We start from the raw sequence: 27427 nt of genomic DNA on the forward strand, positions 1-27427 counted from the left end.
GTTCCTGGGGGGGCTTTGCTCTGTCATCGACTTCTCGATTCCGCCCTTGGGTTGGGACCGGGAGCAAGGATTAGTCAGCGGCAACGCTGGGCCGGCAAAGGGCCAGGGCTGGAAACTATGGTCGATGCCAATGAGATGCAAGATTGGAAAAGGAAGTGTCGATCCTGGGGAAAGGAAGTGTCGATCCTGGGGAAATGGTGCCGAGACGCGGAAGCTGCCAAGAGCCAAGCGACCCCCGACTCCGCTCGGTTCCAAATGCTTCTCGAACAGCCGATACCTCCATCAATCAGATTCATCCAGTTCATCAGCCACCTCATCTTGATATTGACTGATGTGACCCTTCCGTCCCCTGCCCCACAGAGTTTGATACTCTTGAATAGGCTTCTATACACCACAGGAGGTCGGCCAAGATTGTATACAACGACGATGACGCGTTTACAGGGCTCGGGACGGGTTGTATGCCGCAGTGACAATATCGAACGTGAAGGGCATTACGTGGATATCTGAACTGCATTCGGACGACAGCCATCCCCGTCTGTGAAATTGGGCATATATAAAGCATGGCTTTGTTCAGATTCAATCACTCTGGTACACAACGCCTCTCAAACTCAACAAGTCGTTCCTCAACCCGTCTCTTCTCCATCGCCTCAATATGCAGATTCTTCAGCTCAAGCAGGCGATTGCTCTCTCGCTTGCCGGTCTCGCTATTGCGCATCCTGGAGCCCATGAACCCAACTCTTTTACCGATGTCTCCAAGCGTGCCTTCCTCCACAACGCTCAACGGAGTCTAAGCCAGTGTGCTGGACAACTCAAGAGAAGTGGCGTGCACGAACGAGCTGCTTCTCGCCGCGCGGCTTTGTATGAAACGTACAAGAAGCGCTCCTTGGGCCTCCGCAGTACGGAGCAGGTGGTAAACACCTCGCACCATTCCTCGCTCCAGGTGACGCCCAACACCCCCGAGTCAGAGCTTTTCCCGAAGGACCCCGTTTGCATCCTAGCTCCGGAGGGTGAGGTTGGCCCCTTCTGGGTCAAAGGCGAGCTGATCCGCCATGATGTCTCCGACGGAGAGCCAGGAGTGCCTCTCATCCTGGACGGTCAGTTTATCGACATCAACACTTGCGAACCCATCCAGGACCTTTACTGGGACGTCTGGAATTGCAATGCAACTGGAATCTACTCTGGAGTTCAAAGCAGTATGAATGGCAACGGCAATGACTCTTCCAACCTTGACAAGACATTCCTCCGTGGCCTCCAAAAGACCGATTCTGATGGCGTCGCTGGCTTCAAGACAGTCTTCCCTGGACATTACTCGGGTCGCGCAACTCACATCCATGTCATCGCCCACGTGGGCGCTCAGGTCCTCGCGAACAACACCCTGTCTGGAGGCCATATCCCGCACATCGGTCAGCTGTTTTTTGACCAGGATTTGATCTCACAGGTCGAGGCTACCTACCCCTACAACACCAGCACGGTTGCCATCACCGAGAATGCCGATGACCATGTGGTCCAGGTTGAGACGGCGGATAGCAACTCTGACCCCTTCTTCGAGTATGCATTGCTGGGAGACACGGTTGCAGATGGTATTCTTGGTTGGATTACTCTGGGAATCAATGTGACCGCAAGCCATGACACCAGTGCTACATACGCTGCTACCCTTACTTCCTCTGGCGGCGTGAGCAATGATGACTCTTCGAGCGGGGCTGAGATGTAGGGCTAATTGTGGGCAAGGGCTGTTGAGCTGGATCTTCTATCATGACCCTTGAGTCACTCACCCTCGCGTTAGATTTACATTCCACAGAGGAAACCTTGTTTTCTAGACAGAAGTCACATTACCCATATCATAGAACACATGGAATTCAACTTAAATTTGGTAGTTCATTGCTAGTAGTACAATAGCCGGTCATGTGTCGGATAAAATTATTTTGAAATGAGAAGGCTTTTGTTCATATGTATGATGATATCGAGGGCCCTCCACGTCTGTCCGATGAGCAACTTGGGATCCTAAGTGTCGCATCAGGGGTTGCCGACTTACTCAATTTCTCCCGTCTGTTTCCGTGAGTTGTATTAGAAGGCTACTACACCCGTAGAAGCGGTTTCCATTGACTATGATATTGATAGGAGCTAGCACCTGACCGGATATCTCTGGGAATCTGGGATTTTTAAGAATCAGAAAGAAGGCCTTTCATACAGGTTACTAGGATCATTTAATTCTTGGTGATGATTCATCACTGCGGTCGAACGGCTTCTTGCTGAAAGCTGCATATAGGAGGGGCAACTCCCATAGTCATGAAAACCTCTGAATGTTATCCATACATAACCTATTTGAATTCGGGTAAACGATGGACATTGAATGGCATGGTCTTGAACTCCCAACAGGCCCATTCCTGCCTTTGTATCCGTTGCACCTTCTACCATGGCCCAGAAGACGGGCCATCACAGACGTCACTCTTTCCAGCCCCACTGTACCAACAGCCAATATGGCATTCCTCGATAACAGAAAGTGACTTGTCGGCATTGCAATGGAACAGGTAAATATCCCAAACGCCTGGATAGCGGGCCGCTTCAGGGGAACCCCATCGGACGATCGCATCGTGCATTGCATCCATATTACCGCCTTTATAAGTCAGTTTACCTTGTCGGGGATTCACAGTGGTATCAACAGTAGTTTGAACTTACCAACGTCGTCAAGGACGGATTGGCAATAATTCATGCCTGGTGTGCAGTTGCCAGTTACAGCCGCATTGACAGCGGTTGACAAGGTAAAGATAAAACTCCCAATCGCAGCGGTGACCTTCATTTTATATAGTCAGAAAGGATTATAGTGGATTAGAGACGAATAGAGGTGTATGTGTCGAACTAGCCAGTAAGTGAGTGGTTAAAATATAGTTTCTCACCGAGCCACGGAGATGGGGTTTATATATCTTAGAGATGTGGCAATATTACCATGATTATCGGCCAAGTGTGACATGAAGATTATCTTTCTATAGCTGATGGCTACTACATAGATCCCATGCATACTTCCACTTAGTTACCTGTTGGTCTTGCTTCCGTGCCACTACGAAAGTAGTTACCGAAAATGCGCTATCGGTGCCCACGGTGGCAAGAAATCATACATAGAGCTTTTAGGTATTAGTCCGATGACTCCAGTCTGCGGTCAGCAGAAAGCCAGGTAAAGCAAGGAAAAAAAGCAATACCTTGTTCATTCAAAGCAAGTGGAATACGATTGAGTCAACTGACGCTGCAAAGCTATGGTTATAGCAAACATCAACTCACGAGGAAACCCCAAGCACTGTTCAGATATCCCTGGACGCATTCTCCCTGACAGTATCAGTCTTATAGTTCTATTCACAGACGGATAACTTATGACAGAACTGTAGATATGAACAAGACAACTGAAGTCACGGTCTCTAGGCTAGTCTGGAATGTTGGTATTATTGTGACCCGGCTCAGCCGCACGCCCCACTCGCATCGCTGGAAGTTAACCAGCTCAGCAGCTCAGCCCAGTTTCTGAGATCCTACCATGATCCTCAACACGCTAACCAAAATCCGACTCCCTGTGTCGGCCGGATATTACTGGCGCTTGGGGACTGCTGTCGCCATTGGCTCAGCCGCACACCACCGAACCCATTAGTGTACCCAGCTTGTCCACAGGGACCTCTGAATTCCAGGGGTGCAGGGAGACATCTGTTTATATATTGAATAAGTCTCGTCATCCGGCTGTGTGGCTGTCAAGAGAGCTTTCCACTGTCCCTGACCAGTTTACAGAAAGCGAGAGGCCGAGATGCGCGCAAAGGAGTTCCAAAACATGTTACTGAACATCTGTCCTGTCAGATCCAATCGGGTTATCCCATCTTCCGTGACGAGTGCTTGAAATTGGAGGACAACCCTTAGGTAGACCGTGGGTATACTAAAGTCTCCCTATATGAGATACTGTGGCTGAACGCAGCATTGGAGGACAATAGGAGACATATTTACTTGTTTGAACAATGTCGATTTATGGGCATAGGGATGTCACGAGAATCCTAAGCAGCGGTAGGAGGATGTATCTGCTGAACATAAGGTTTCCTGGCTTTGTTAGCTGACTTGCATGCACTGCCTACCAAGTACGGCCACTGGAATACTACAGAGGAGATACCTCGCTCCAATACGGCAATGTCATCAAGAGGTTCCTCCACATGCGTCAACAGGAACCAGTTTGCATGCATCAGGATCGGTGAATGGTCAAGTAGCGAGGAGTACGTAGGGTTATAAATAGTGTGTGCGACATTGTTATATAATAATGCGGGGTTCGACGGAGGTAGGCAGGAAATGCAGTCAAGTCCGACCAGGCTGCACAGTAGCTGTGTTCACTACTGAAAGTGTTGAGGTGGCGGGTTGGCATTACCTCAAAACTGGTAGATATACCCATACCTAAAAAGAACACAATTATCTATCTACAATGTCCAGAATCTCAGTTTTGGGGACCTCCGCTGGCTCGAATAGTACACTATTTAAGTCAGCAGCTCCTTAAACTATCAACACCAAGGATTACACAGAATGATCGCTGGCGAAGATACTACGTAGCCAACAACGACGAACTCAGATCAAGTTAGTCTGTTACTCAGATAGTCTACATTTGAGTAGTATGTCGATCACTACTAGTTGCACTTCGAGGGGGTCCTAAGGCGTGTCCATATTGCACGTAATCTCCTTCTTACATTCGCATAGAGGCCTTGCCGTGTTCAAGCCACCGCACATGTGCAATATCCAATCATTGAAATGCTACTCGTCCTACAGTCGACGATTCGCCATTTTGAATGTTGATTGAAGTTATGTATTCGGTCTTGCATCCTCAAATAAGCCATTCTGGGGCTTTCGTATATCCTAAGCAATCAGCAAGTCCACGCCTTGGTGGATGTCACTCCGGATTCTCTGCGGCAGGTTCCTTCTCATATATCCACCATCCTGAAGCCGGTTGGATTGTGTCCTGCTGGGCCTCTGCATCTCCAGTAGCAGCTGTCGTCTGTTTGCCACAACTTGCTTGAATGCCGATTACTCCGGCGACTAGCTCTGTCTCATACTCGGTGCCATTGTCATCTACCTTCATAGGCACTGAGGCGAACGCGCCCGGGATATCGTCAAAGTCGACACGATGAAACTGAACACCATCCAGTTCACATCCCGGAGTTCCCTTATCCATGGGCTGGCCTTTTTCATTCCAATAGCAGAACGCGGTGATCCACCCCGACAAGTAGGACGGGCCGCTTCCGCCGGAGATTCGATCTGCGCACAAACCCCAGAATTCACGAACAGATTCTGAAGTGGGCTCATCAAAGGAGATGATGAACTTTTGCAAGACAGGTCGAAGAAGGCGAGCAAACTGAGCGGGCTCCGCACCCAACTCGGGGAGCTTGTCCAGTTTGCTCAGCAGCTGTACCCAGTCCTCCCGCTCTCCCAACAATGTTACACTGGGAATCCCACATAAGAGAAATGCATTATAGGAGAAGTATTGCTGCATGGCACCCATCATCAGGACCGCTGCTATAATCTGGTCGCTGACGGTGGTGGTGCTGAATGCCGGCATGAGCCACGTGCGTAGGTCGGGATCGACGACCTTCTCTTGAATCGCCTCAGTCATTTGGACTGCCAGTGCACCAAAGTCCACCGAATATACCGTTCCGACGGCAGTGACAGAAAGTTCCTCCTTGCCTTCATGGGCCACGAAATGCGACCGCAAATCTTCGGCATGCGCGTTGATGTAGAAGCTCAGTTGGGACAGGATGGCGAACCACACCTCCTCCGGTCGCAGGATCAGATGATGATGGTTGCTATATGCCCGATACACAGCATTGACAAGGCCATTTGAGGAGGAGCTGATGTGGTTTTCTTCGAGTTGCTCAGGGGTGAAAGAGCTCTGGAACAGTTGTTTGCAGCGACAGGCATTTTCTGGACAAGACTCCTCTAAGAGGGCATCCGCCGTGAGTACTTTGGCTCCCCTCCACACCTCTGGTCTGGAGCTGGAAGTAGTTAAAGTAACCGGCATCTTGTTTCTGGGATGACTCTTTTGTTTACTACTTGTTGGGGAATATGGATACGGAAACAGTACAGGGGAAAAAAAATAAGGACGATGGATCGGATGAGTGTTTGAATCTGCCTGAATTAGTGGGGCGCGTCCATCATTTCCGATCTTGTTGTTTCACCATCCTATCCCAAACGCAGTATCGATCGGCGCCATCATTCGTACTCGTACTCTCCGACATTGGGGCAAACCATCCCGAGGACCTATTATTTTGTAGTAACTCGATGCCTTCACCAATAAAGTGGGCTTAATATTAGAATCAATATTACTACTTATACTAGTTAATGGGTCTTCATGTCCCTACTAGCCTCAGGCCAAGGGTTCCGAGTTATTGTGTTCAATGAAGTAGTTAGTGTTCTCGGCTTTGGCACGAAGATATTTATATATATCATCACCGTACCAAGTGCATGATAAATGGCATAAGGTCTGCAGTATGTCATATTTGGCACTACTTATCAGAAGACAATACAATTGAAGCAACAAGAGGCATAGATCAAAGGTATTGCAGAGGTTGGGTTCTGTTAAACTTGGACATTGTAAATAGGCTGCATCGGACACGTTCCGACCAACTTGTCGGTCGGGGCGCAAGGGCGGAACTTGGGCTCCTTCATGGCGGCCTCGGCACCCCCGGCGCGTTGCTCGACCTCGCTAAACGCAAACGGCTTTTCGGGGAGCAGATCATAGACGCCCTTTGCATACTCCGGTGCGATGCGGTACAATTGTGCCAAATATTTGATCTGGATCAGCGGATACTCCACGAGTCGGAGGAGCCGGGCAGTGTTATCGTGCAGTTGCTTGCGAGCACGCTCATCCATCACCTGTTTATACAAAGCCCGTGGCTGATCGTATTCGGAAGGCTTGCCTTCGTGGTAGAAATGGGATTTGCGTCCGACGTTGTTGTCTGCCAGCTGGTAAGGCGCCTCGGCAACATCTGGTCGGAACTTGTTCACAAAGCTGTTCGGGACATATTGTGGGTTCATGCCGTGATTGGCATCCACGCGCATCTGACCATCAAAATTCAGGGACGAATAGGACGAGGCCATAAAAGGACAGTTGACGGGAACTTGGTGGAGGTTGATGCCGATTCGGTGATATTGCGCATCGCGGTAGAAGAACATGCGGAATTGCAACAAGGGGTCAGGGCTGTCTTCAATGCCGGGGACCATGCTTCCCGGGGAGAATGCCGCCTGTTCAACATCGCGATGGAAATTCTCGGGGTTCTTGTTGAGGCGGAGTTTACCGAACTCTTGAAGCTATACCAAATGGATGAGTGACCTAGGGCGTCCCAGAGAAAAAGACGGAGAATTTAGGACTTACCGGGAACTGCTTCTTCGGCCACACTTTGGTCACATCGAACGGATCAAAGCCCAGTTTCACAGGGTCTGCGTCTTCGGGTTGCATGATCTGCACGTGTGCAGTGTAGGTAATCTCTTCCCCCTTTTCGATTGCCTGCCACAGATCGCGTTTGGACCAGTCCGGATCGGCCCCTCCGTGGTACTGGGCTTCATCGGCGGTGAATTGTCGCTGGCCATTGTCTGCCAAGAAATGATACTTGATATACACGAATTTGCCTTCACCATTCACCCTACAAGTGTTAAGTAGGAACAGGTCACAAGTTCATGTCAGCAGGCTTACCATTTGAAGGTGTGGCATCCATAGCCGTGGTTGTTTCGCCATCCCTTCGGCGTTCCATGGTTACTGAAAAACATCATACCGGCATGATTTCTATCCATTGTCAGCCACATAACATGCATCTTTCCTATCCAGTGAACGAAACATACCCCTCGGGCGTATTAGCCAATAGATCGAAGAGGGAGTTGTGATCGAGGAGGAAATTCTGAGGATTCCGAGATTGCGACCGAATGACGTCGGGGCCTTGAATAGGGTCTCGGCAGAAGAAGACCGGCTGATGAGACACAGTCAGAGATCTGTCAATCAGGCATTACGAATGAGATCCAGCGCAACACATACAAAATTCAGGCCCACGATATCATAGTTTCCTTCTCCCGTGTAGAACTTGATGGCAAAGCCACGCGGGTTTCGGGCCAGATCGGGGAATTCCCGACCGAGAGTCACGGTAGAAAAGCGGACGAAGACCGGCGTCTTCAGTCCGGAGGACTTGAGGAAGTCGGCCTGTCCAGGTTAGCTTCATTCCCTTCGAGTTCTATTCTACTTCCAAGCGGCCAAGGGATGTATGCACCTTTGTGAGGTTGGAGACATCTCTGGTAGTTTCGAAGTATCCGAAAGCTCCACTACCACCTGTGCATCGTCAGTCAGACCGAGATGGCGAAGGAATCACCGAGGAGCAGCAGGAACATACAGGGATGAACCATCCGCTCCAGGTTCTTCGAGCGGTTGAAATGCTGCTGTTTCTGCAGCAAGAAAGTGTCCGACACCAAGGGCAGTCCACCCGCCGTCTTGCTGTGAGCGGGATCGGGTAAGGGAATGCCCTCGTTGTTGGTAAAGTAGGGCCCATCATCCTCCCGCTTGCCGCCCTGCTGAACCCCCGTCAACTTGGCCGCCGTCCGGGCGGGCCCGTCATTGGCCCCCTGGAACAGCGAATTCAGTTGCTTGATGCGCGGGTCGGCGCCCGCCGCTCCCACCGCTTCCCCCAAGGCCTGTAAGGGATGCGCTGCCATCATTGCTTGCTGTCTTGCCAATCAATTGCTCGAATTTGGTTATTATGGTCGTCTCTCTGAACTGGTCTTTCCCACTGGCATGAAGTTATGTTCTTATACTTCCTGCCTTGGCGTCCGGGCGGTTCCGGCCTCAGCCATGACGTCCAACCGTGAACAGTTAGTTACCTCACGCATAATAGAGTTACCGTTCCCTCACCTTCCACCCCGAATAAACTTTTGGGAAGGCTGTCGTCGTGATGAGCAAATTGACCGAGTGGCCATGGCTACGCTAAGCCTTCAGCGGGACTATCAAGCAGATCCCAGAGACCTCAACGGTCAAGAAGCCGGTTATTGAGGGCTTTTCCGCATGGCAACGATCCATTGCAAATTCCTATTGGTTTCACTGGCAGAGCCACCATCCGCCAAAATCACGACGTCTGCACTATGTCATTGTTCTATCATGCATGCCAATATGAGGCTCACCCAATTTGAGGCGCAGACAAAACATGATTAATTGCTTAACCATTGTTGGCTGGCTGGACTGCACACTTAGTGACCACCCATGTCATAACTTTCGAGCTGGTCTGGACCTCGAAATTCAGACATTATAAACAGGTTCTGCGCTCTACCCCACGAACTCAAGGACTGTAATACAGTGCGCACGTCGTAATAGTACTTCCATTTCTGAGCAAATTACTACAAACCCGCCTACGAACCAATCAGGCAAGCGATCATGTCACTTTATTCTTTATCGAGAACATCATTCAGGGGACCACAATCCTCCAATCTCTTCTCCAAAACGGTTCAGACCGCGAGGCGTGGTTTCCGGGTCACCGCCCCTGCCGCGATTCGCGTTTCTGAACTTATCAAGAACGACCACCGCGAACTGAAGGATGCTTACCATCAAATTCTAGGTGCAAAAACGAATGATGAAAGGGTCAGATGGCAAAACCAATTTACCTGGGAGCTGGCCCGCCACTCGATTGGCGAGGAGCTAGTCGTGTATCCCCAGATGGAGCTAAAGCTGGACAACGGCAAGGCCATGGCGGAGCACGATAGAGAGGAGCACCAAATAGTATGATTACGTATAGCCTCGTTTCTTTGAGGGACGAATCAAGCTAACTGGCGTGACACTGCAGGTCAAGGAGCTTCTCTATACATTTCAAGGCCTTCAGCCTGATGATACCGAGTTCATCCCTACTCTTCAAAGCCTGTGGGCGAACTTAGAGCAGCACATCAATGAGGAAGAAAGCCAAGATCTGCCGGCTCTTGAACATGCCATTGGTGAATCTGCCTCCGAAAGTATGGCGCGTTCTTTCGGTCGCACTAAGAATTTCATTCCTACGCGGAGCCATCCAGCGGCCCCTGACCGGCCACCGTATGAGACTGTTGTTGGTCTGATGTCTGCGCCTATTGATCGATTGGGTGACATGCTAAGAAAATTTCCCGACCAGAAGGCATGAAATGAACATTACATTATCTCTTGCTCTTTGTTGTGGAGTTCAAGTTGAGCACGGTTGTACTTGGAATGCTGATTTCCCGTTCTTCCTTTGCCTGTAGTATAGTACCATGTATCTGAATTAATATATATTCTCAAGAACACCTACCAGAAAATCGGAATAGATGTCAGTGCCCTCGTCAATTCTTGGGCAATAGATCTTGCAAGGACTTTGTAGCAGATAATGCACCTGCGTTTTCTCGATTGCAGTTGGTAGGCGAGTTCTCACGAGACGAGAGTAGAGTAATCCGGTTAGCAGACTGCCTGAACAGTGCCTGTTGAGACTTCAGCAAATCGGGGCACGGGATCTATTGCAAACTGAATGAACCAATTGTTATACTAGTGAGTGGAGTTCATAACATAAAACCTGAATGGCCTGCCTGCCTTACGATTAGTGGCAGTATGACCTCTCTTCCTTGCCCTGTATCGGAATCATAAGAATCCCGTTGGCATGTACAATTTCATTTACCCCAGTACACAAGATCAACACGGGACAATCGATTATTTGGTTGAGGAAGACTACCCGTACCATGGAATGTCTCAAGACATGGGGATCGATTAATCAGGCGATTGAAGATTCCAGAGACCTGTTTGATACCTAATGCTAAGCCATTCGGACACCGATCAGACCCTGACGGGGTGGGGTGGGCCGACCGGCAAACACAAAATCAATAGTTTCCGACGCCCCACTTTTGAAAAACCTGACCCATGTTTGGCAGGGAACAGATGTATTTGGCGCTTAAATAATAATAGCTAAAAATGTCTCACTCTGAACCAATAGGCTGTAATAAACCTATATCGGGTCCCGTAGCTGCTGCCTACGGCCCTATCAAACGCAGGGCGAACCTGGCAATCAGCCGGAGAATTTTCATACCGTCGTTGGCTGCAAGTCCAACTTCATCACGTGGGAGGCGGGCAATAAAAATTCACTGAACGTATTGGCATGGACTTGGTCAACTGAAACAGTCGACATCGTTAGGTGGCACATCACATTCTTGTGTGAGCATGTATAGACCGACGACGAGATATGAATGGTGGTTGTGCAGCGGGTTGCTCGCACAAGCAGTCTTGACCATCGTCTTCGAGATGTACGCCCCCATCCTTTCGTGGGCACGAGCATATCTAAATTACAAGGCAGCTATATACTGGTTGAATGGCAACGATGGGTCACACCTACCATCAATCAAGTGCCGGTGTCCTACCTGATTCCAATTAACCTAGGCATTCTGATATTCGCCTGCCTGTTTGAGTTGTTTCTATCCTTGGATGCAATCCACCACAAGAATAACATCCTTCTATTTGCAGTCTGTATCTGTAATGCCTGCAGCTTCGGTTATTCTGTGATGCAATTTCTCGTCATGAGAGATACTACTGCAAGACTGTTCGAGTCACGTTTCAACTATCCGACACTGGTGGATACTACACGCAATGTGTGGCCTCAGGTCCAGCCAGCAGAGATCCTCGTATGTATATTTACAGGGCTGTGCACTCTCTTTCTATGCCCAATTGCATATTTAATACACCGGGACTATTCATGGGCTATCTATAAGTCCGTTCACGGCAGCTTGGATACTCGGATGCGTTATCTGGCCTATGAGGTAACATCGACTCCGTCGTGTTCCCCATTTTCCTGAAGTATCTTGTAAATACTCGCTAACAATAGATGGTAAATGCAGGTTTTTCTGGTACTGATAAAGCTAAACCTCTATTTTCTGATTGGCTTCATTATCCAATATAATCTAGTATATGTGCACTTTAAAGAACCAGAGTATACTTTGACGATGCTGCTCATCCCTGTCGCCATCATTGCGATATTTCTTGGGGTCTGGTTTGTCCAGCGAGAACGAACCTTTAGTACAATTGCTATTATTGTGAGCTTTTCTACCTCTTCTCTAGTTTCTTGGGATTGCTGAATTGCCTTCTAATTACCACATCACAGATGAGCTACCTTGCCTTGGTCGCGTATCTTATCAGCCGGATTGTGATTCTATCTTCGGCAAATACAGCCGGCAAGAGCATGATGTTGTTTTTCGCCGCGTTGTCCTTGGTACTGACTGCTGCAACGGTTGTCTGTACTGCTATTTGCATCAAAAACTTTAATAGGGGGTTGAGAGCCATTAACCAGTCAAAAAGTGCCAACGCTCGGGATTCATACCTTTTGTACAACAGGACCGCCTCCGCAGAGTTGTCCCCTGGTCTTCCGCGCCCCTACTCTCGTCTCACGCTTGACTAAGAGCCACCAGAGATATAGACTATGTGTGGAAGTACCATAGTGTCAAAAAATAGGCTACATATTCGCAAATTGCGCACAGGGTAACTTTGGAAGCAGAAAGTTTTAAGGGATTTAATACCAACGTCCTTCACGCGTATTAACTAGATGCTCTTGCCACACAACATTTCTACAATATTAGTTCACATCGCATCCGTTGTGTCTTCGCTTGAGTGTTACATTGCGAGATTTCCTATATATGAAAATGTCCAAGGTCTCCTGCATACACACATGTGCGGTGGCCGAAGTATCACCAGACTTTTACAGCAGGCCGTCTGCGCTCGTCTCTCAATATCATTCCCTCGGCTGTTATTGTGTCACAAATAGCTAGGGCATACAACAAGCCCGATAACCAATTTTCATGCCATTATCGGACATTCTGTTGCCAAGCAGTGCCCCAGGAAGACCCGAATTTGCAAAGCATACTCATGAGTGATACTTCAATTCGTCTGCTCAGCCAGTTCCAACCTTCGACTTCTAAGGATGTTCCGACCCATAGTGAATAGATCAAGCCCAACCTGGGCAAAGAATAGAACAAAAGCAAGCCAAAAGGTCAGTGCGCCATTCCATGCATATGGTCCATGCTGATGAAGGTGGATGGCGGTGGCCGAGGACAATGCCAAAGGAGCGATGAAGTTGAGGATGGCTAAGGACCTTGGAAAGGCAGGGTCTGAACTTTTGTCCGAGAGAATTGCCCACGCTATGGTCCAACTTTGTATCCAAAACGGCGGCCACTGCATGATGAGAGTGAACCAAAACAAATCACTCAGAAGTAAAGTCAATTCCGGCCCGTAATCCCGAAACGTCGCCAGTCCTAAGAATGTAGAGGACATCATGAAGGTGACACTCGCTACCCCACAAGCCACAAGAGACAAGTCGCCGAGAATTGGGTCTACGTCTCGTATCAATCGAAGCTGCTTTGATACAACTGCTCCATAAGGAAGACATAATCCGGAGCAGATAACAACCATTGCAGCCCCCGCCTGAATTCCCTTTTCGTGTCTGTCGTAGTGATTGTATACCTTGTCGGCACCCCATGATGGAGGGAGTGGTGGTATGAAGCCGCATGCTATCATTGCCAGAAATAGAATTGTCACAAACAGGAAACCGCTTGCAACAGATAATAACTGCCAATTGATTGGAGTGAAAAATTGATACCTAAGACACAACTTGTTCAGTACCTTTTCACATTTAGACAGGGGGCGGCGCATAGCTGCACCAGAAAACGATCGGGAAATAGTCATGTTCAGAGCACCTGATTGTAGAAAATTATCTGATTGAAAACAGCTATATTTTGCGAGTAACGATGAGATATATGTACATCTAACAGTTAACAGCAATACTAACTCACTGGATTACATTCCCCACCATGGGACATCATGTAGCTCGTAGCAGGGGGAAATTTGAAGTCATAATCTCGTATGGGCCTGAACGAAGTATGTAAGGAGACAGTCAGATTAATTGTGCACTATTCCATGTCTAAAGTGCTGTGTTCAATTATCCACACCCAGTGCCTCATAATGCATCAACTTAGATCATTCGTTTCGGGAAAGGTATACGCTTCGGGTCTCACAGCATGAATGCAAGTAACAGGAAAGGGATGTTGTTGCCCAGATCGATGTTTAAGTAAGCACGGGGGTTTTGGCTTTGCTGGTATCATGTGCACGCTAACAGAGCAAGGGTACTCTGTTCAGCCCCTCCTCCTTCCCTTATTAACGTTCCGGTCTACTCTCGGTCTTTACATACATACAGACAAAATGCTCCAAGTATGGTTACCCAAAGCATGGCATTTCAAAAACCCCTAGGTATCGCGCTTCATAATCCCTTTCACGTGATTCCTTTTAGACCATGCCAAATGTGTCGACAGCACGATTCTAGGTGTATTGAATTTCGTTCATTGACATTAATTTTCTTCATGATTCAAAGACTGTCTTGTCACGTGAGGAGGTCCGTCGGCAGTGTTACCGCTTTGATACAATCCCAAAGCACTTTAAAGTCAAAGGGAATTGGAGTTACAAGTAGAATTCGTCCCCGGATCTCATATGAATATATACAAGGTATAGACATCAGATAACAAGTTTGGGAAGTGAGAAGAGACTTGGAGCAGAGGTTTGAATATGTAGTGGGTACGCCTCGTCTGGCATGTAACCTCAAGTACAAGTTAAACTTGTTCATTTACAAAAATTGAGTAGCATTGTTCGTTGATTCAATTATATCATGAGACAGTTGCACTATATTCATCATATTGACGGTTGTGTGCTGCAACTGGTAGGGACGAAACCAAAAGCACGTTTTGCACAATGAAAGTGGACGGAGAGAAAAGCGCCACTCAGTAACTATCTTGACCGTACATGGGAACGAAAGAATGCTGGCGCTCCGCGTCATGGCTTTTGTCTCTCAAGAGAGGAAGCCTTCCTAAACACTGGTGACTAGATCAAACTCAACCTGAAATTGGACTTCCAACAGCTGCTGACAAAACCAGTGGGCGTTCTAGGCGGCGTGCCGCATGCTTTGCCAAATACTCTTCCCTCAGACCCCATCCTAGCATCAAGGCTGCTGCCGGACCCAGAATCAGACTGATGAGTGTGCCTGCTAGGATAAAAGAGAGCCAGGGAATGCTCATCATCCCGCTCGAGCTCAAGTCCATATACTCGAATGTGACCCATATCAAGCCACATACAAACCCCGCCATCTCCTCGTGGTCGATATGCATGGTAGATACTGTTAGGCTCATATGCTGTGTTATTGGGAATAAGCAACCAAGTAATGACCGCGATACCCAACCTCTCGATAGCAAGGTCATGGCCCCAGATAGTAAAGCGCATGTGTAATATGTTATTCTAATATATGGCATGTCGACGTTAGGCGTCTCAATAAGCTCTTTCACTGTTGTTCCTCTGAGTAAGGACGACACCTGGACATGAAGGAGTCGGAAAAAAGCAGGTAGTAGAATGAACATAAAAGCCGAGTTGCTTTGCACTGAAGGGTTTGCATTGGTGATCCAGAACCCCGGGATATAATAGCATGATATAAGGCAGGGAATCAAGATTTTCATGTAAGAAATTTGCGTACTGCGACGATCTGGCGTATCGAATTTGGCCACCGGTGACTGTATGGCATATAATAAGAAGTATAAGGGGGCTACCACATGTGTCCCTTCAAGTATTCCTGAAATCACAGAGAAAGACAAGGAACTATGAGATGGTTAGTTCTCTCGCAGGCTCTATTAAGACTTTGTAAAACTTACAATGACATCAAAGTGGCAATGTTCCCTGTTCTGCAGCTTTCCACAGCCCAAATTGTTAGCAGCACCCCGTGGTCTGCGATTCGTGACATTGCTGCTAGAGTCTCAGTGCTTTTGTGATTAGTATAAGAGCCGCCATCTTCGTATGCTAGCCCGTTATGCTTATGTAAAGTAGGCGAATGATCAACGATGCGGCCAGCAATGTAGTGCTGCAGAAGGGGTTGAAGTGCGAAGATCATGGTAATCGCAATAAGAGAACGCAGTATTAGTGATTTAGTTCTGGTGGCAGCTTGGATGCCTTTTCGTGTGTCAAATGGCATTGTGACCTGTAATGATCTCCGAGGAGGTGGGAGAAATGACAGTCTCTCGGCGCCAACAGTGGTCTCGCACAGAATATCTGCTATGGCGTCTAGTTGGTATTTACCGAGGTAGAGACCGACCACCCTGTCTTTCAGCGTATGGAATGCTTCAAGCCTCGTAAAACCGTTGCCCAACTCGCAGAGTAGCCTCATGCGTTTCTGTCTGGATCCAGCCCATTCTTTCAAGGAAGCTGAAATCTGAGGAAGGGATAGTTCGGAGGATATGCTGGCTTGCGCCACGGCAACGATCGTGTTTGCTAGGGACGCGGCACTCTCCATCGCCCCGTTCCCGCCTTGCCCCAGATTTGGGGTAGTCTGTACCTTGAATCAGCAACGAAGATTAGAGTAGATCATCACTGTACCTTGTGTACTGAATCCCCGATACATGCATACCTCCTCCAGACCCACTGATTCAAGAAACCTTCTTCGATAGGCACATGCGAGCAACGGACTCTGTTCTCGAATATATCCCGAAACCGCACCCCTTCTGCAACATACTTATTTAAGAAGGGGGCCAGATCTTCCTCTATCTTGCTTTGGTCTAAGCGAGGGATTTCTTTTTCGCCATATACCTTTCCCATGTCACGGAATACGAACCAAAATATTTGACCATCCCTTCCCACCGCATTGAAAAAGGAAAAGCCATGCGCAAATGTTCTGTTACAATGTCCGATCTTCATCCCGGGTGTGGGCTTGGAGAGTCCGAAAAACGCAGAATACTGAGCACTGAATACTGTCTTAACTGTAAGCATGGTGCTTTAAAAGTGCATACGGTGGATTACCTCGTCCAAGAGCTTCCGGCATTATACGCGATTTTGGGCTGTCGCTGACAATATCCCTTAACATCTTCCTGCGCGTAATGCTGTGTATCCCATCGGCTCCAACAACTATGTCCGCTTGGTAGGTACTTCCATCCAAGCACGCAACTATCGCTTGGTCATCCGAAGAGGTTATCTCTATGACTTTCTTTCCGAGGAGCACGCGTCCTTTGTCTGGTAGATGGTCAAAAAGGACTTGAAGAACGCGTTGTCTTTCAATGAAAATCATAGGATAGCCCTGTCTGCTACTGTGTTAGCAATCCTACTGCCAGGCGTTTTACGACCGTAAACCGATGAGATGCCACATTGTGGAAGTGTTCAACGCGTGATTATGACATACCGGGCGGTAATCAAGGCCAAGCCTTCGGTGTGGCCAAGTAATTGTCCGTCATCTCGCCAGATGCGCTGGACGGAAATAGGACCACCGTGATATTGGATGTCCTCGAACATCCCCAACTGATCCAGAATACGCGCCCCGCTCGACAAAAGGCATAGTCCCGCTCCATCACATGGTGCAGCTTCCGACCTAGCTTCCAGGACAACGAAGTCAATTCCCTGTCGAGCAAGAGCGTTGGCGAGAAGTAGACCCGCGATGGACCCTCCGACAATGACCACTTTCAAACGTCCCATAGGCATATCGCTGCAACAGAAAGATGTACTAAATGTTTTATAGTGAGGGGTCGAGTATCACGAAGCCTTCTGCGAGGAATCTTGTGATTTTAAATCTTCTTTTATACCATACGGGTAAGACAGGTGGTCTACACTATAGCAACCATAACTGTGAACCTGATTTGCGTAAGAGTAACTCTTAAATGACCACCTTGTCCGCCATGGGGGGAAATCGCCCTTGCCACCTCAGTGACCGATTGCAGACAACGATAACTTCCCTAACAGTCCTCTTGAAACAATGCTCTCATGGAGTGTGAAGGGAATCCGCTTTTGACGCTGTAAAAATCACCGAATGTAGTGTCATGCCCGATACCCCCTAATGGCTCTTTCACTATCTGAGCGCCTTGCAGTTGGTGATGCAATTGATCAACCCGTTAATCTCTGTTTATAGCTCAATCGAATGCCTGACACCTTCCAACTATGGAGTACGACTTGGGCTACATTCGCAGTCCTGTACATCTACCTACAACCTAAAGAAGTGGGCACCGAATTTTAATGTGATCGCAACACGGGTTAATCCACTACCTTCGGCGTCTTACATATGGTGACGCAATGTTTTCGGAGCCTACCTCATTTGGCTAAGGACCAAATACAGGAAGAAAGCATCCAAGGCTATGTGAAGAAAGCAGAGAATAGCTTTGGAGGTAAGGGGGAGATGATTATGTTCTCATAGTTTCGTCATCTCAACGGCGATCAGCTGTATGCCTTTTGATTCAGCGCTGAGGGCTAGCTTACTGAATACAGCTTTTGTTCCAAATACGGCCTGTATGCTCAGTACGATGGGGTTACTATTCGAACGGCAATTACATTGGCGAATTTCACGTAGTTGTCATTGTGAAGATCAACTCAGGCAAGGGTCTGGCAGTATTCGTCCACACCGTTACCAAGTCTCTTGTGACTACCAGGTACGATGCAAATCGTTGTTCTGAAGAAAACCGTTAGGACATCGGTAGAGTGGAGATCCAGGGCAGAGGGGAAGACAAATGCATTCAGACGCAAGGGCGGGCTACATAATGGTACGCGGCACGGGCTTCTTCTGTGGAACGCTTGACCCGATGTGAGTAGCTAAATAAAGTAGGTCCAACCACACGCGCAAGGAGCAACTCTCTGTTCTCTACACACCCACAGCTACTTGGCGCGGATATCCCGGTTCGCCATATGAATTTCTGGTTTGACTTTCCTTAATGATCTTCTTTACCTCTGTTATTATCTTTACGAGGCCAAAGCAACAAAATTGACACCATACACCGGATCAAAAGGCAACAGTACTTGCCATGTGGACACTGGAATAAGGACTACATTTGTAGAAGGTACGCAACACCAACAACAACAATAAGCATTCGCTATGAGATAGGCAGACTTCCCACTGCTCTGGATATAATTCATGTCACCGGGAGTGATGTAAAATGTTAACCAGTTTTCAATTCATCTACAGCTACCCTGCCATTCCGTTCTGTGGTTGATGTACTTCAATTCCTCCAAAACTGGTAGACATGCGTGTTTGAACCAGGAGCTTGCCAGTATATATCATGGCACAGTTAGAAAATAAACCACAAGTGATAATTGGCATATCGAAGACATTAATTCACTTCAATGAAAAGAGGGTTTAACTGCGCCGCATACTCATGCAATTGTTTCTTTATTTTCAAAATACTCCGATATGATCATCAACCAACGTGACGTATTTACCTGAACTCTTGGGTGCGGATACATACTACCAGATCAATCGTCTCAAAATAACAAGATCATAGCCCCCGTCTGATCTACAGGCAGAGTAGAGAGCATGTATCGTGGAGTACGAAGACTGTATCATACAGTTAAGCAGAACCCAATATCATGGGAAAGATGCCACGAACCTCCACTCAATAAAACCTGCGCAGTAGTGGCGGCATGATTCGATCAAGAACGTCAAAGGTATTTGATTAGATCTTGCCACAATATCAGCTTCAATGCGGTCCAAGTCCGCGAACGAATCCTTGAGTATTTGGATTGAAATGTCGACGGCGGTTTGCGGTGATCTAGCCTGGTTGAGGAGAATAGGTATCAGACTATACACTTCTCCTTTATGCTAAAGAGGTTTGATGTCAGTGTACACTTTTTTGAATGCAAAAGTCTAGGACTCACGATCTCCTTCTTGAGGGACAGGATATCATTCGTGCTAAGCGTAGATTAGCAGAAAATATTGAACTTCTATTGTATATGTACTGACACAGCGATGATAAGGTTCGTCTCGTGCCAGATGTCCTTCACCAACGGACTACGTGTCATTGACCGGGGAATCCGCAGGTGTGTGGAAAGCCTTTGAAGATTCATATACTATTAACTTTATATATAGGGCAAAGTCGGTGGTGCGGACATACTCTGTTGCAGCGCATATCACCCCCATCAAGTTTGTTCCGAGCCGGTACGCCAGGTATTGGTCGGTTGAAGGTATATCTGTTCCAAGACGATTTTCCTGTTCGATCTTGGACATGTTGATGACAAACACAATCTCTTCTGCCAGTGTGAGCCTATGTTCTATATAGCGTTAGTCTATTCATACGTAGTAGGAGTTCGCTCTGTCTGACGGACATACCTTCGTCATATTCCTCTCGGATAAAATCTGCTATAGGACTAAACCCGCAAATAATGGCGTTGTCGGTGATATAATTGGACTGTTTCCTATCCAGATCCAGACTGCTTTCGATAAATTGACGCGTCTCGTCCCGAAAATGCTGACCCATATTCAGGTTGTACGCCATCGACTGGGATGCCCCGTCCAGTTCATCGTCCCAAATGATCAACCATACAACTAGAAATGCCAAGACGCGCAGTTTTCTATATGATGTATGTGGCCACCAAAGACAGGCTAGTAATGGGAAATCAGAAGCTTTGACTTTGCGTGCCTTGGCTGGATCACCGGGCAAGAGACTAAGAAACTCACTGGCATGAGCATGACTTTCTGGTGAAGGTCCCTGAAGAAAAATTAGACACAGACCTATCGATATAGTCATCAACACATAGTGATAATAACGTATGGCTGTTGTTTATGCCCCCAGTTTCATTCTTTATCAGGGACCGGAGATCTGGTATGACGCACGTATGGCCATGTAACCTTTGAAGAATGACATCCTGTGGTGAAGGCTCGTTCTTCATTTCTGCCGATGGTAAGATGCAGCGGTCGCTGATCGAGGTGTAGTTGAGAGAACTGGGATGTATTGCATGCAACAGTTGAATCAGTCATGGATTTCTAGTTCAAAGCTTGGACAGTACACATTACTTATATATAGCTATAATCAATCAGAAGTCCGCGAAAGAAAGTCAAGAACGGCAGTTAGTAATCATTATGATATCCTTATGAGCTTTCACTATTAGCAAATTTACAGGGGCGTGGAATAATCTGCATCGTTGGATGACACTGCAGGAACTCAAGGAGTATGCGTGTTCACCGTTTTTTAGCATCATGCAGACAGATCCTGGCAGGTTACACGTTGTGACATGTTCTATCCAAATCCGGTGTTTTGCAGGAAGCCACATTCTGGGCGTATCGCCACCTGCATGCTTCGATATGCATGTAGCTTGGTATAGTAGTTCCGAGCGAATGCACCAGATGCAATTAAGTAGTGAAACGTGCATGACGGTAAGCCTAAGGAATGGATGATCTCACGGGTACTTGCTTTCGGAGCATCATATTGGGATCTTCCAAGCTGACGGTCTCAGAAAGTTCATCATCAAATGTATTTCACTACAAAGGTGCTTAATAACTGCCCCTTAAAGTTGGATTGTGTGACTGACGTTATGACCATTCAATATGACGCAAAGAGACCTAACTGTAAAGAAAGGCGTAGGCATTCTTTTGCTGTTGTTCCGGTTTGAGCAGATATCCGTGGTACCATCTTGTGGACAGCCAGGTTTATAATTGGGAATATTTACCAATGACACAAGCATCAACATCCCATACATCCCATCCCTCCGGGCATTACTTCTTTAGGCCCACCCAAGAGGGAGCAGGGAATATTACGTTTCAAGTAGTCGTAGAACAGGTACCCCTACCATCAGATTGACGCGTTCGTGACGGATACTTCTGTCGGACACCTATTATGTACAACCCTTGCAAATCATTCTCAAAACGATTGCAACTTAGAAGATAAGGGTGCCTTGGCATAGAATCATTTCTTCCAGCTGTGTCGTTCGAGCGCCTACAATCGCAATAAAGTTTTCCTATCTCAATAACATGAGATTGGAAGCATGATGCTAGGAGATGCTTTCATAGTGCATCCTCTGCAAGATGGTGAGACTTTCGTAGAAACTGATGAGCATATACCAAACAGGTCAGATGCCATGCGATATTCCCCAACTCAAACAAAGGCGCGAGGGATCCCTTCACTGAGCAGGATGTTACAAAGATTGGGTGCCATGAAGTCGACTGTGGATGTGGGTGCATCAGTAATCACAGAGTAGTATGGCACGAGATCACTAAGCTCAGTATCTAGTCCCGTAGAAGAACCCTCTGTGAGCACAGGCTTACACGGCATGTTTGGGGGCCCTTCAGTATCTTCCCGGTTCCACCCCGATGATTCCGAAAGGCCCTGCGCACGGCCATACGTAAAGTTTAACTTGCCCCCGAGAGCTCGGCGTTTCTGCCGGCGTATCTGCCATTGTTGGCGCAAAGTGCTCAGGAAAACGCTGGTGCGTCGGGCATTCTCGAAGCAGCTAGCCATGTGGTCAAGGGCCCGAAAGCAAGTATTGAGATGGTTCACCAGGAGTTGATCTCGAGACGTGGTTCTAGCGGGAACAGTGTTGAAGATCAATATTAGTGCAGCTGAAAATACAAATGAAACCATCTGGATACTGCTCTTGTCAAAGCCGTAGGCCTGCTCATAGAGGCCGAGAAGTTGAACGATGGCCACTGAAGATTCGATGCACATTCTTCGAGCATGGCCTGAGCCCGGACCTTGAGGAGGCTGGGGCTGTATATGGCGTCGCGAGATGTAGGGCTTGTGGCAATGGATCATGAACTGGTAGTACTGCATACTAAATTGCTGTCAGAATTGAGACCGAAAATGAACAAAAGATCTTGGCAGGACTTACTGGAGGGTGAGAACATGGGGCAATGGCGATCGGAAACCAGTATGAGTCCCTTCATCGACCTTAAGCTCTTTTGGGAGGTTAACCTGCCACATTCGCAACTTCTCAACGGTTGTCGAAGCCAGCTCCTGCAGGGCGTGAGTAGAGATCTTTGAACAGCCATATCTTTGGAAGTAACCGTTAGCGCCAAGAACATTTCTTTACTGGAGGCGGTGTCTTACAAGACGTCGGTGAGCGGGAGCATGATTTCATAGAGTGAGACCCATTCCTGGCACAGTGCGTTAAACGGAATTGGAGGAAAATCACTCCCGAGTTGATCGGGATATGGCTTCCAGGTCGAGGTAGGAAACGGGCTCGGAGACATGGGCTCCCGCACCGTGACGGCGTCCATCCGGCATTGGGCGGAACGGCCCAGATAAAATCCCCAGAACCTGGATAGTAAGCAGGTTATCCCAGGAGAAGAGGGCATGGACACTTACTGCTCGTTCAAATAGACCCCCCAGAATACCATGCGGCGCACCTCGGCGTCTTGATAGGGAATGATTCCCTTTTCCACATACGGGCCCATCTCCAGGTGAAGCCCCAAATCCAGTGTGAGACGCATGGCCATCCCTTCTTCGTTAGCCCCCAGTGCATCCCATTTACTGGGAAAGGGGAAGACTTACCACTGTATAGCCATCCTCGAGTATCCCTGGTACAGGATGCCTCATGATTACTGAGAATAACCAGAGCCTGTATAGTTGCAATTGACGGGTTGTCCAGTTCAAGTTCTACTAGCAGCTTGGCCCGGTCGCCAAAGTATTCCGCCAGTGAACGGGGAAAGGTGACAAAGTCGGGATGATATTTGGGCTCATAGGCGGCTCCCAGGGCACACATGGCGTCCGACAGGGCTCGGGAATAATATGGCGTGACAAGCCCTTCCTCACGGCTTTGTGTTCGAGACCGCCAGAAGCTCTCAGCATCAATTACATGCAGGCTGGGATCCTGCCAAGCAAAGAAGAGCTCAATGAGGTGCTTTTCGAATGCTTCGTCGATGTTCTGATTAAGCTTGGCATTGTCTAGCAACTCGGGCGCATCCCGAGGAATGGCGATAGGCGGAGTGACATCAACGAGTGCATCCAGGAGCGTTAAATTGGATGTGGAACCAAAGTATCGAAGTTGACCATCGTGGGTAACTTGCAATCTCCCTAGTCGACAGGAGAGCTGGTCTGTGACTTCGTCGTCACTGTCCCCATCTTCTTCCACTTCGTCCTCCTTCGGTCCTCCCTGCATAGTGGAGCCCTTCCACATGGTCCGTTCATTGTCGCACAAGGGATCAAGAGCATCCAGAGGAACAGTCGGTTCGTGGGATGGCCCTACGCTATGGGTCTCGTCCATCTGAGTGGGAGGAGCGCCGCTGTTGATGGACGCGGGCGTAGTGGGCCCGATGTTAACATTGACACTATTATTTTGCCCTCTCCGGGGGCTGGTGTGGTTTGGAAACGCGAGAAGGTCTTCGCATCCCAGCTCCAAAGCATCCAGAACATTTTTCAAGATACGATGGTCCTCCTCGTCGATGGGCGGAACTGGCAGGCCACGCTCTTTGATATAGTGGACGAGGCTGTCCACCCGGCGTGCCAGCACGGCCACGGCCGGTCGCACGGGGACTTTCCGTTTGTCATCGCTTTGTCGGTAGCGACAGGTTTTGCCTCGAATGGCGCAGTTTCTACAGGTTGGGGAACCTCCGCCACACTACCGCAATTGAGTATGGGTCATGATGGTGGTTGGGCGACGGGGATGGATTTTATTACCTTGACTTTCCCTTCACGACAGGGGATGCAGGCCGTGGTAACATGCTTCCGGAGGGACCGCTGACTTCTGGATGTGGCAGGCATAGTCGGAACATAAGAAAGAATACTCGCAATGGCAACTCACAGTTAAAGCGAGAATGACTCTAATGAAGGGATGGACAAACACGAAAACCCTTCTGCCCGGAAATCATATCCCGAGCGGAGAGCAGGAGAGAGAGAACGGTCGACGGTCGGAAATCCACCCTGTGCCCCTAGACATGAAGATATATGTCTAAGAATGCTCGGATTATGCTGCCAAATACAGTGATCCTTCCTTTATGGGTTTTTAGAGACTGGGGAGTCGTTTGGTGAACAAGTATTCAAGGCAGGAAAGCGTAATGACATGGATGGCCAAACAATCCCGGAGGTTCGATCATCTTTTCTTAGCCACGCCATGTCAAGATAGAGCATTCAGAGTCGTCTTCTTGACAGCTAGAACGGACTAGTTATATTCCAAACCTCCGCTTCTGTTCTTTCATTTCCTTTTTATCTTGTTGTTGGATTTGAGCCAAACTAGCTATCACATCGAAGCCGCAATGGATCTGCAACGATGAGGGTTTCGGACACGGCATTCCGTGCGCCCGCTCGAGTCGTCCTATAAAGGCCAGGCCGATACGATACCTGAAGTTGTGCTCACCATTGCCAGAATATAGCGAGCTATTTTCGGAAAAGAAAAAGCTACATATCCAATGCATACCATCACAACCAGCGTGGAGATTGCAGCCGCTCCCGAGGTAGTGCGGGACAAGGTGCGTCCCATTACTGCAATCCCAAAGTGTACCTAGCAAACTGACCACGTCCGCGCAACAGTTCCTGGATTTCGCAGCTTTGCCCACCTATTCACCGTCCGGCTTTATACAGCACATCATCCCGGTCAATGACAAGCTTCCCGAGCACCTTCAAACTGGGGACCAATTGAAATGTACTGTCAACTACGGCAAGTCGCAATTCACCCCCACCGTTCGAGCCAATAGCCCAGACCTCTTCAGCTGGGTGGGCTCGATCCCCGGAATTTTTACAGGCGAGCATCGCTTCAGCTTTGAATGCGCTCCGACAGACCAGCCTGGCCAAGCGAGCCGAACACGTCTCGTTCACGAAGAGCGATTCACCGGACTGCTCAGCTTTCTCATGGGTCAGGGCATGCTGGCCAATGCTGCGGGGTGGAGAGATAATACCCGCCAAGGGTTTGAATCATTCAACCGTGATTTTAAAGCTTGGGTGGAGACCTCCACGAGATAACTCATGGTAACAGTGCTGGGACATGAACAGGGACAGCAGGAGCGTTGTGTAGTGGCATACTCAACTTAATAATATGAATATGCTTATCACACATCATCAGGGATCACTAATTATGCTGTCAAATAGTCATCGCTAATCAGAAGGATTTCACTCCTTCACTCCTTCGTCAAGTAAGCAAGCCCTATCGATGAGGTGAGATTCGCTCCATGTCGGGCAGATCGGGGGTATCGGACTCCGTATCTCCTCCTTTCCGCGCCCCAGGGCTGCCCACAAATTCCTTGGCTGCTGTTTTGCTTGTTAAGCACTGCATGGACGAGAAGGTTGCTGATTCATCTAACTCCGGGCGACCATACTATTGACGCCGAGGCCATGGCGGAGATAATGCCTCTAATCCCCGGTCACTAGTATGACGGGGAATCCTTCGACAATATATAATCGCCCACTTGCTGCCACAATAGCAGCAGAAGCAGAATCAACTCAACAGCCTCTTTGTGAACAGAAATTCATCTGTATTCCTCATCATGACCGACCAATACGCCAAGGACCAACCCGCTGGGTTCAGCAACCGCATTCAACGCATTGCTATCGTCGGAGTAAGTGCATTATGCCAAACTGTACTATCCACATCGCTAACCGTAGGTCCAATTGCCAGGCCGGGGGAACCGTCGGAAAGCCCATCACCGAGGAACTGCTTCGGACTGGACAGCATAGCGTGACAGCTCTGACCCGCATCGGTAGTACGAGCCAGGTGCCCGCCGGCGTCCAGTCCATTATTGTGGACTACGACGATGAGGCCAGCCTGGTGCGCGCCCTTCAGGGCCAGGACTGCTTGATCATCAGTCTCTCAGTGCGGACCCCTCGCGATACCCAGTCAAAGCTGCTGCAAGCTGCCTCTCAAGCTGGGATCCGGCATGTGATGCCTAATGTCTGGGGCTGTGATGTCACGCACCCGCCGTTAGCCGACAGCGGTCTCAACTGGGGAGGGTTTCGCGACCTCGTGGCCGGCATCGAGGCCAAGGGCATGGCGTGGACCGCACTGATCTGTGGGTTCTGGTATGAGCACAGCCTGGTACTGGGGCCGAGTGCATTCGGCTTCGATCTTTCTGCCAAGAAGCTCATCCTGAACGACGACGGCAACACCAAGGTCAATGTCAGCACCCTGACCCAGTGTGGCCGTGCCGTAGCTACCCTTCTGAGCCTTCCTGTGCTCCCAGAAAACGAACAAGATGACCAGCTGACAATGAGTCGGTGGCGGAACAAGCCGATGTACATATCCGATTTCCTGATCACTCAGCGAGACATGCTGGCAAGTTGGCTCCGAGTGACAGGCGATACGGCAGACAGTTGGACGATCGAACAGGAACCCTCCCAAAGTCGATATGAGCGCGGATTGGAGTCGGTGAAGCAGGGCGACCATGCGGGATTAGTGCTGGCCATGTACTCGCGGGTCTTCTTCCCTAACGGCGATGGCAATTACGAGCAGCGTCAGGGGCTAGATAACGACCTGCTGCGACTTCCCATGGAGGATTTGGATGAGCACACGCGCGAGGCCAAGCTCATGTTTGACCGGGGATATAATTATATGACAAACCGAAATTAAGGGGGCGGATGGTCAAGGATGCCTTCTGCTGTAGGAAGACCTTAGTGAGGGTGAGGGTTAATACTACCTCGCATGCAGCATGTCAGTCGTGGTTAACTAGTAGCGACATAATGTAACCCACCATTAACAGTATGTTGCATAACTTCCATCTGTAACCGA

General features: G+C 48.7%; 11 protein-coding genes across 11 annotated transcripts; 5 read left to right on the forward strand and 6 right to left on the reverse strand.

Moving 5' to 3' along the window:
- Positions 1-652: 652 nt before the first annotated feature.
- AtWU_01220 (intradiol ring-cleavage dioxygenase) lies at positions 653-1711 on the forward strand (the record flags this gene model as incomplete). Its single annotated transcript, XM_035496334.1, has 1 exon — positions 653-1711. One exon carries the CDS (start codon positions 653-655, stop codon positions 1709-1711), a length of 1059 nt encoding a protein of 352 aa, XP_035352227.1.
- Positions 1712-2408: 697 nt separating this feature from the next.
- AtWU_01221 (uncharacterized protein) lies at positions 2409-2797 on the reverse strand (the record flags this gene model as incomplete). The annotated part of the gene is made up of 2 exons (XM_035496335.1): positions 2409-2614; positions 2677-2797. 2 exons carry the CDS (start codon positions 2795-2797, stop codon positions 2409-2411), a joined length of 327 nt encoding a protein of 108 aa, XP_035352228.1.
- A 2100-nt stretch (positions 2798-4897) lies between these two features.
- Positions 4898-6022, reverse strand: AtWU_01222 (DUF4419 domain-containing protein; the record flags this gene model as incomplete). The annotated part of the gene is made up of 1 exon (XM_035496336.1): positions 4898-6022. The coding sequence occupies one exon, from the start codon at positions 6020-6022 to the stop codon at positions 4898-4900; it is 1125 nt and encodes a 374-aa protein (XP_035352229.1).
- A 557-nt stretch (positions 6023-6579) lies between these two features.
- Positions 6580-8697, reverse strand: AtWU_01223 (catalase; the record flags this gene model as incomplete). The annotated part of the gene is made up of 7 exons (XM_035496337.1): positions 6580-7311; positions 7376-7643; positions 7694-7783; positions 7840-7964; positions 8030-8191; positions 8259-8317; positions 8379-8697. The coding sequence occupies 7 exons, from the start codon at positions 8695-8697 to the stop codon at positions 6580-6582; spliced, it is 1755 nt and encodes a 584-aa protein (XP_035352230.1).
- Positions 8698-9409: 712 nt separating this feature from the next.
- On the forward strand, positions 9410-10139 carry AtWU_01224 (HHE domain protein; the record flags this gene model as incomplete). Its single annotated transcript, XM_035496338.1, has 2 exons — positions 9410-9751; positions 9816-10139. 2 exons carry the CDS (start codon positions 9410-9412, stop codon positions 10137-10139), a joined length of 666 nt encoding a protein of 221 aa, XP_035352231.1.
- Positions 10140-11179: 1040 nt separating this feature from the next.
- Positions 11180-12407, forward strand: AtWU_01225 (UPF0658 Golgi apparatus membrane protein C23H3.04; the record flags this gene model as incomplete). The annotated part of the gene is made up of 5 exons (XM_035496339.1): positions 11180-11262; positions 11313-11637; positions 11725-11772; positions 11851-12045; positions 12114-12407. The coding sequence occupies 5 exons, from the start codon at positions 11180-11182 to the stop codon at positions 12405-12407; spliced, it is 945 nt and encodes a 314-aa protein (XP_035352232.1).
- A 476-nt stretch (positions 12408-12883) lies between these two features.
- Positions 12884-17500, reverse strand: AtWU_01226 (FAD-dependent oxidoreductase; the record flags this gene model as incomplete). Its single annotated transcript, XM_035496340.1, has 6 exons — positions 12884-13512; positions 15516-15637; positions 15691-16361; positions 16451-16779; positions 16829-17106; positions 17205-17500. 6 exons carry the CDS (start codon positions 17498-17500, stop codon positions 12884-12886), a joined length of 2325 nt encoding a protein of 774 aa, XP_035352233.1.
- Positions 17501-19367: 1867 nt separating this feature from the next.
- Positions 19368-20256, reverse strand: AtWU_01227 (terpene synthase family protein; the record flags this gene model as incomplete). Its single annotated transcript, XM_035496341.1, has 5 exons — positions 19368-19601; positions 19658-19691; positions 19743-19832; positions 19894-20050; positions 20109-20256. The coding sequence occupies 5 exons, from the start codon at positions 20254-20256 to the stop codon at positions 19368-19370; spliced, it is 663 nt and encodes a 220-aa protein (XP_035352234.1).
- Positions 20257-21870: 1614 nt separating this feature from the next.
- On the reverse strand, positions 21871-24474 carry AtWU_01228 (Zn(II)2Cys6 transcription factor; the record flags this gene model as incomplete). Its single annotated transcript, XM_035496342.1, has 6 exons — positions 21871-22546; positions 22604-22765; positions 22822-23031; positions 23080-23212; positions 23266-24331; positions 24391-24474. The coding sequence occupies 6 exons, from the start codon at positions 24472-24474 to the stop codon at positions 21871-21873; spliced, it is 2331 nt and encodes a 776-aa protein (XP_035352235.1).
- A 644-nt stretch (positions 24475-25118) lies between these two features.
- Positions 25119-25668, forward strand: AtWU_01229 (SRPBCC domain-containing protein; the record flags this gene model as incomplete). The annotated part of the gene is made up of 2 exons (XM_035496343.1): positions 25119-25178; positions 25240-25668. The coding sequence occupies 2 exons, from the start codon at positions 25119-25121 to the stop codon at positions 25666-25668; spliced, it is 489 nt and encodes a 162-aa protein (XP_035352236.1).
- A 521-nt stretch (positions 25669-26189) lies between these two features.
- Positions 26190-27268, forward strand: AtWU_01230 (aromatic alcohol reductase; the record flags this gene model as incomplete). The annotated part of the gene is made up of 2 exons (XM_035496344.1): positions 26190-26261; positions 26321-27268. The coding sequence occupies 2 exons, from the start codon at positions 26190-26192 to the stop codon at positions 27266-27268; spliced, it is 1020 nt and encodes a 339-aa protein (XP_035352237.1).
- Between the last annotated feature and the right edge of the window lie 159 nt (positions 27269-27427).

This window comes from Aspergillus tubingensis (assembly GCF_013340325.1).
Source record: "Aspergillus tubingensis WU-2223L DNA, scaffold_3, whole genome shotgun sequence".
In the NCBI taxonomy this organism is placed as follows: domain Eukaryota; kingdom Fungi; phylum Ascomycota; class Eurotiomycetes; order Eurotiales; family Aspergillaceae; genus Aspergillus; species Aspergillus tubingensis.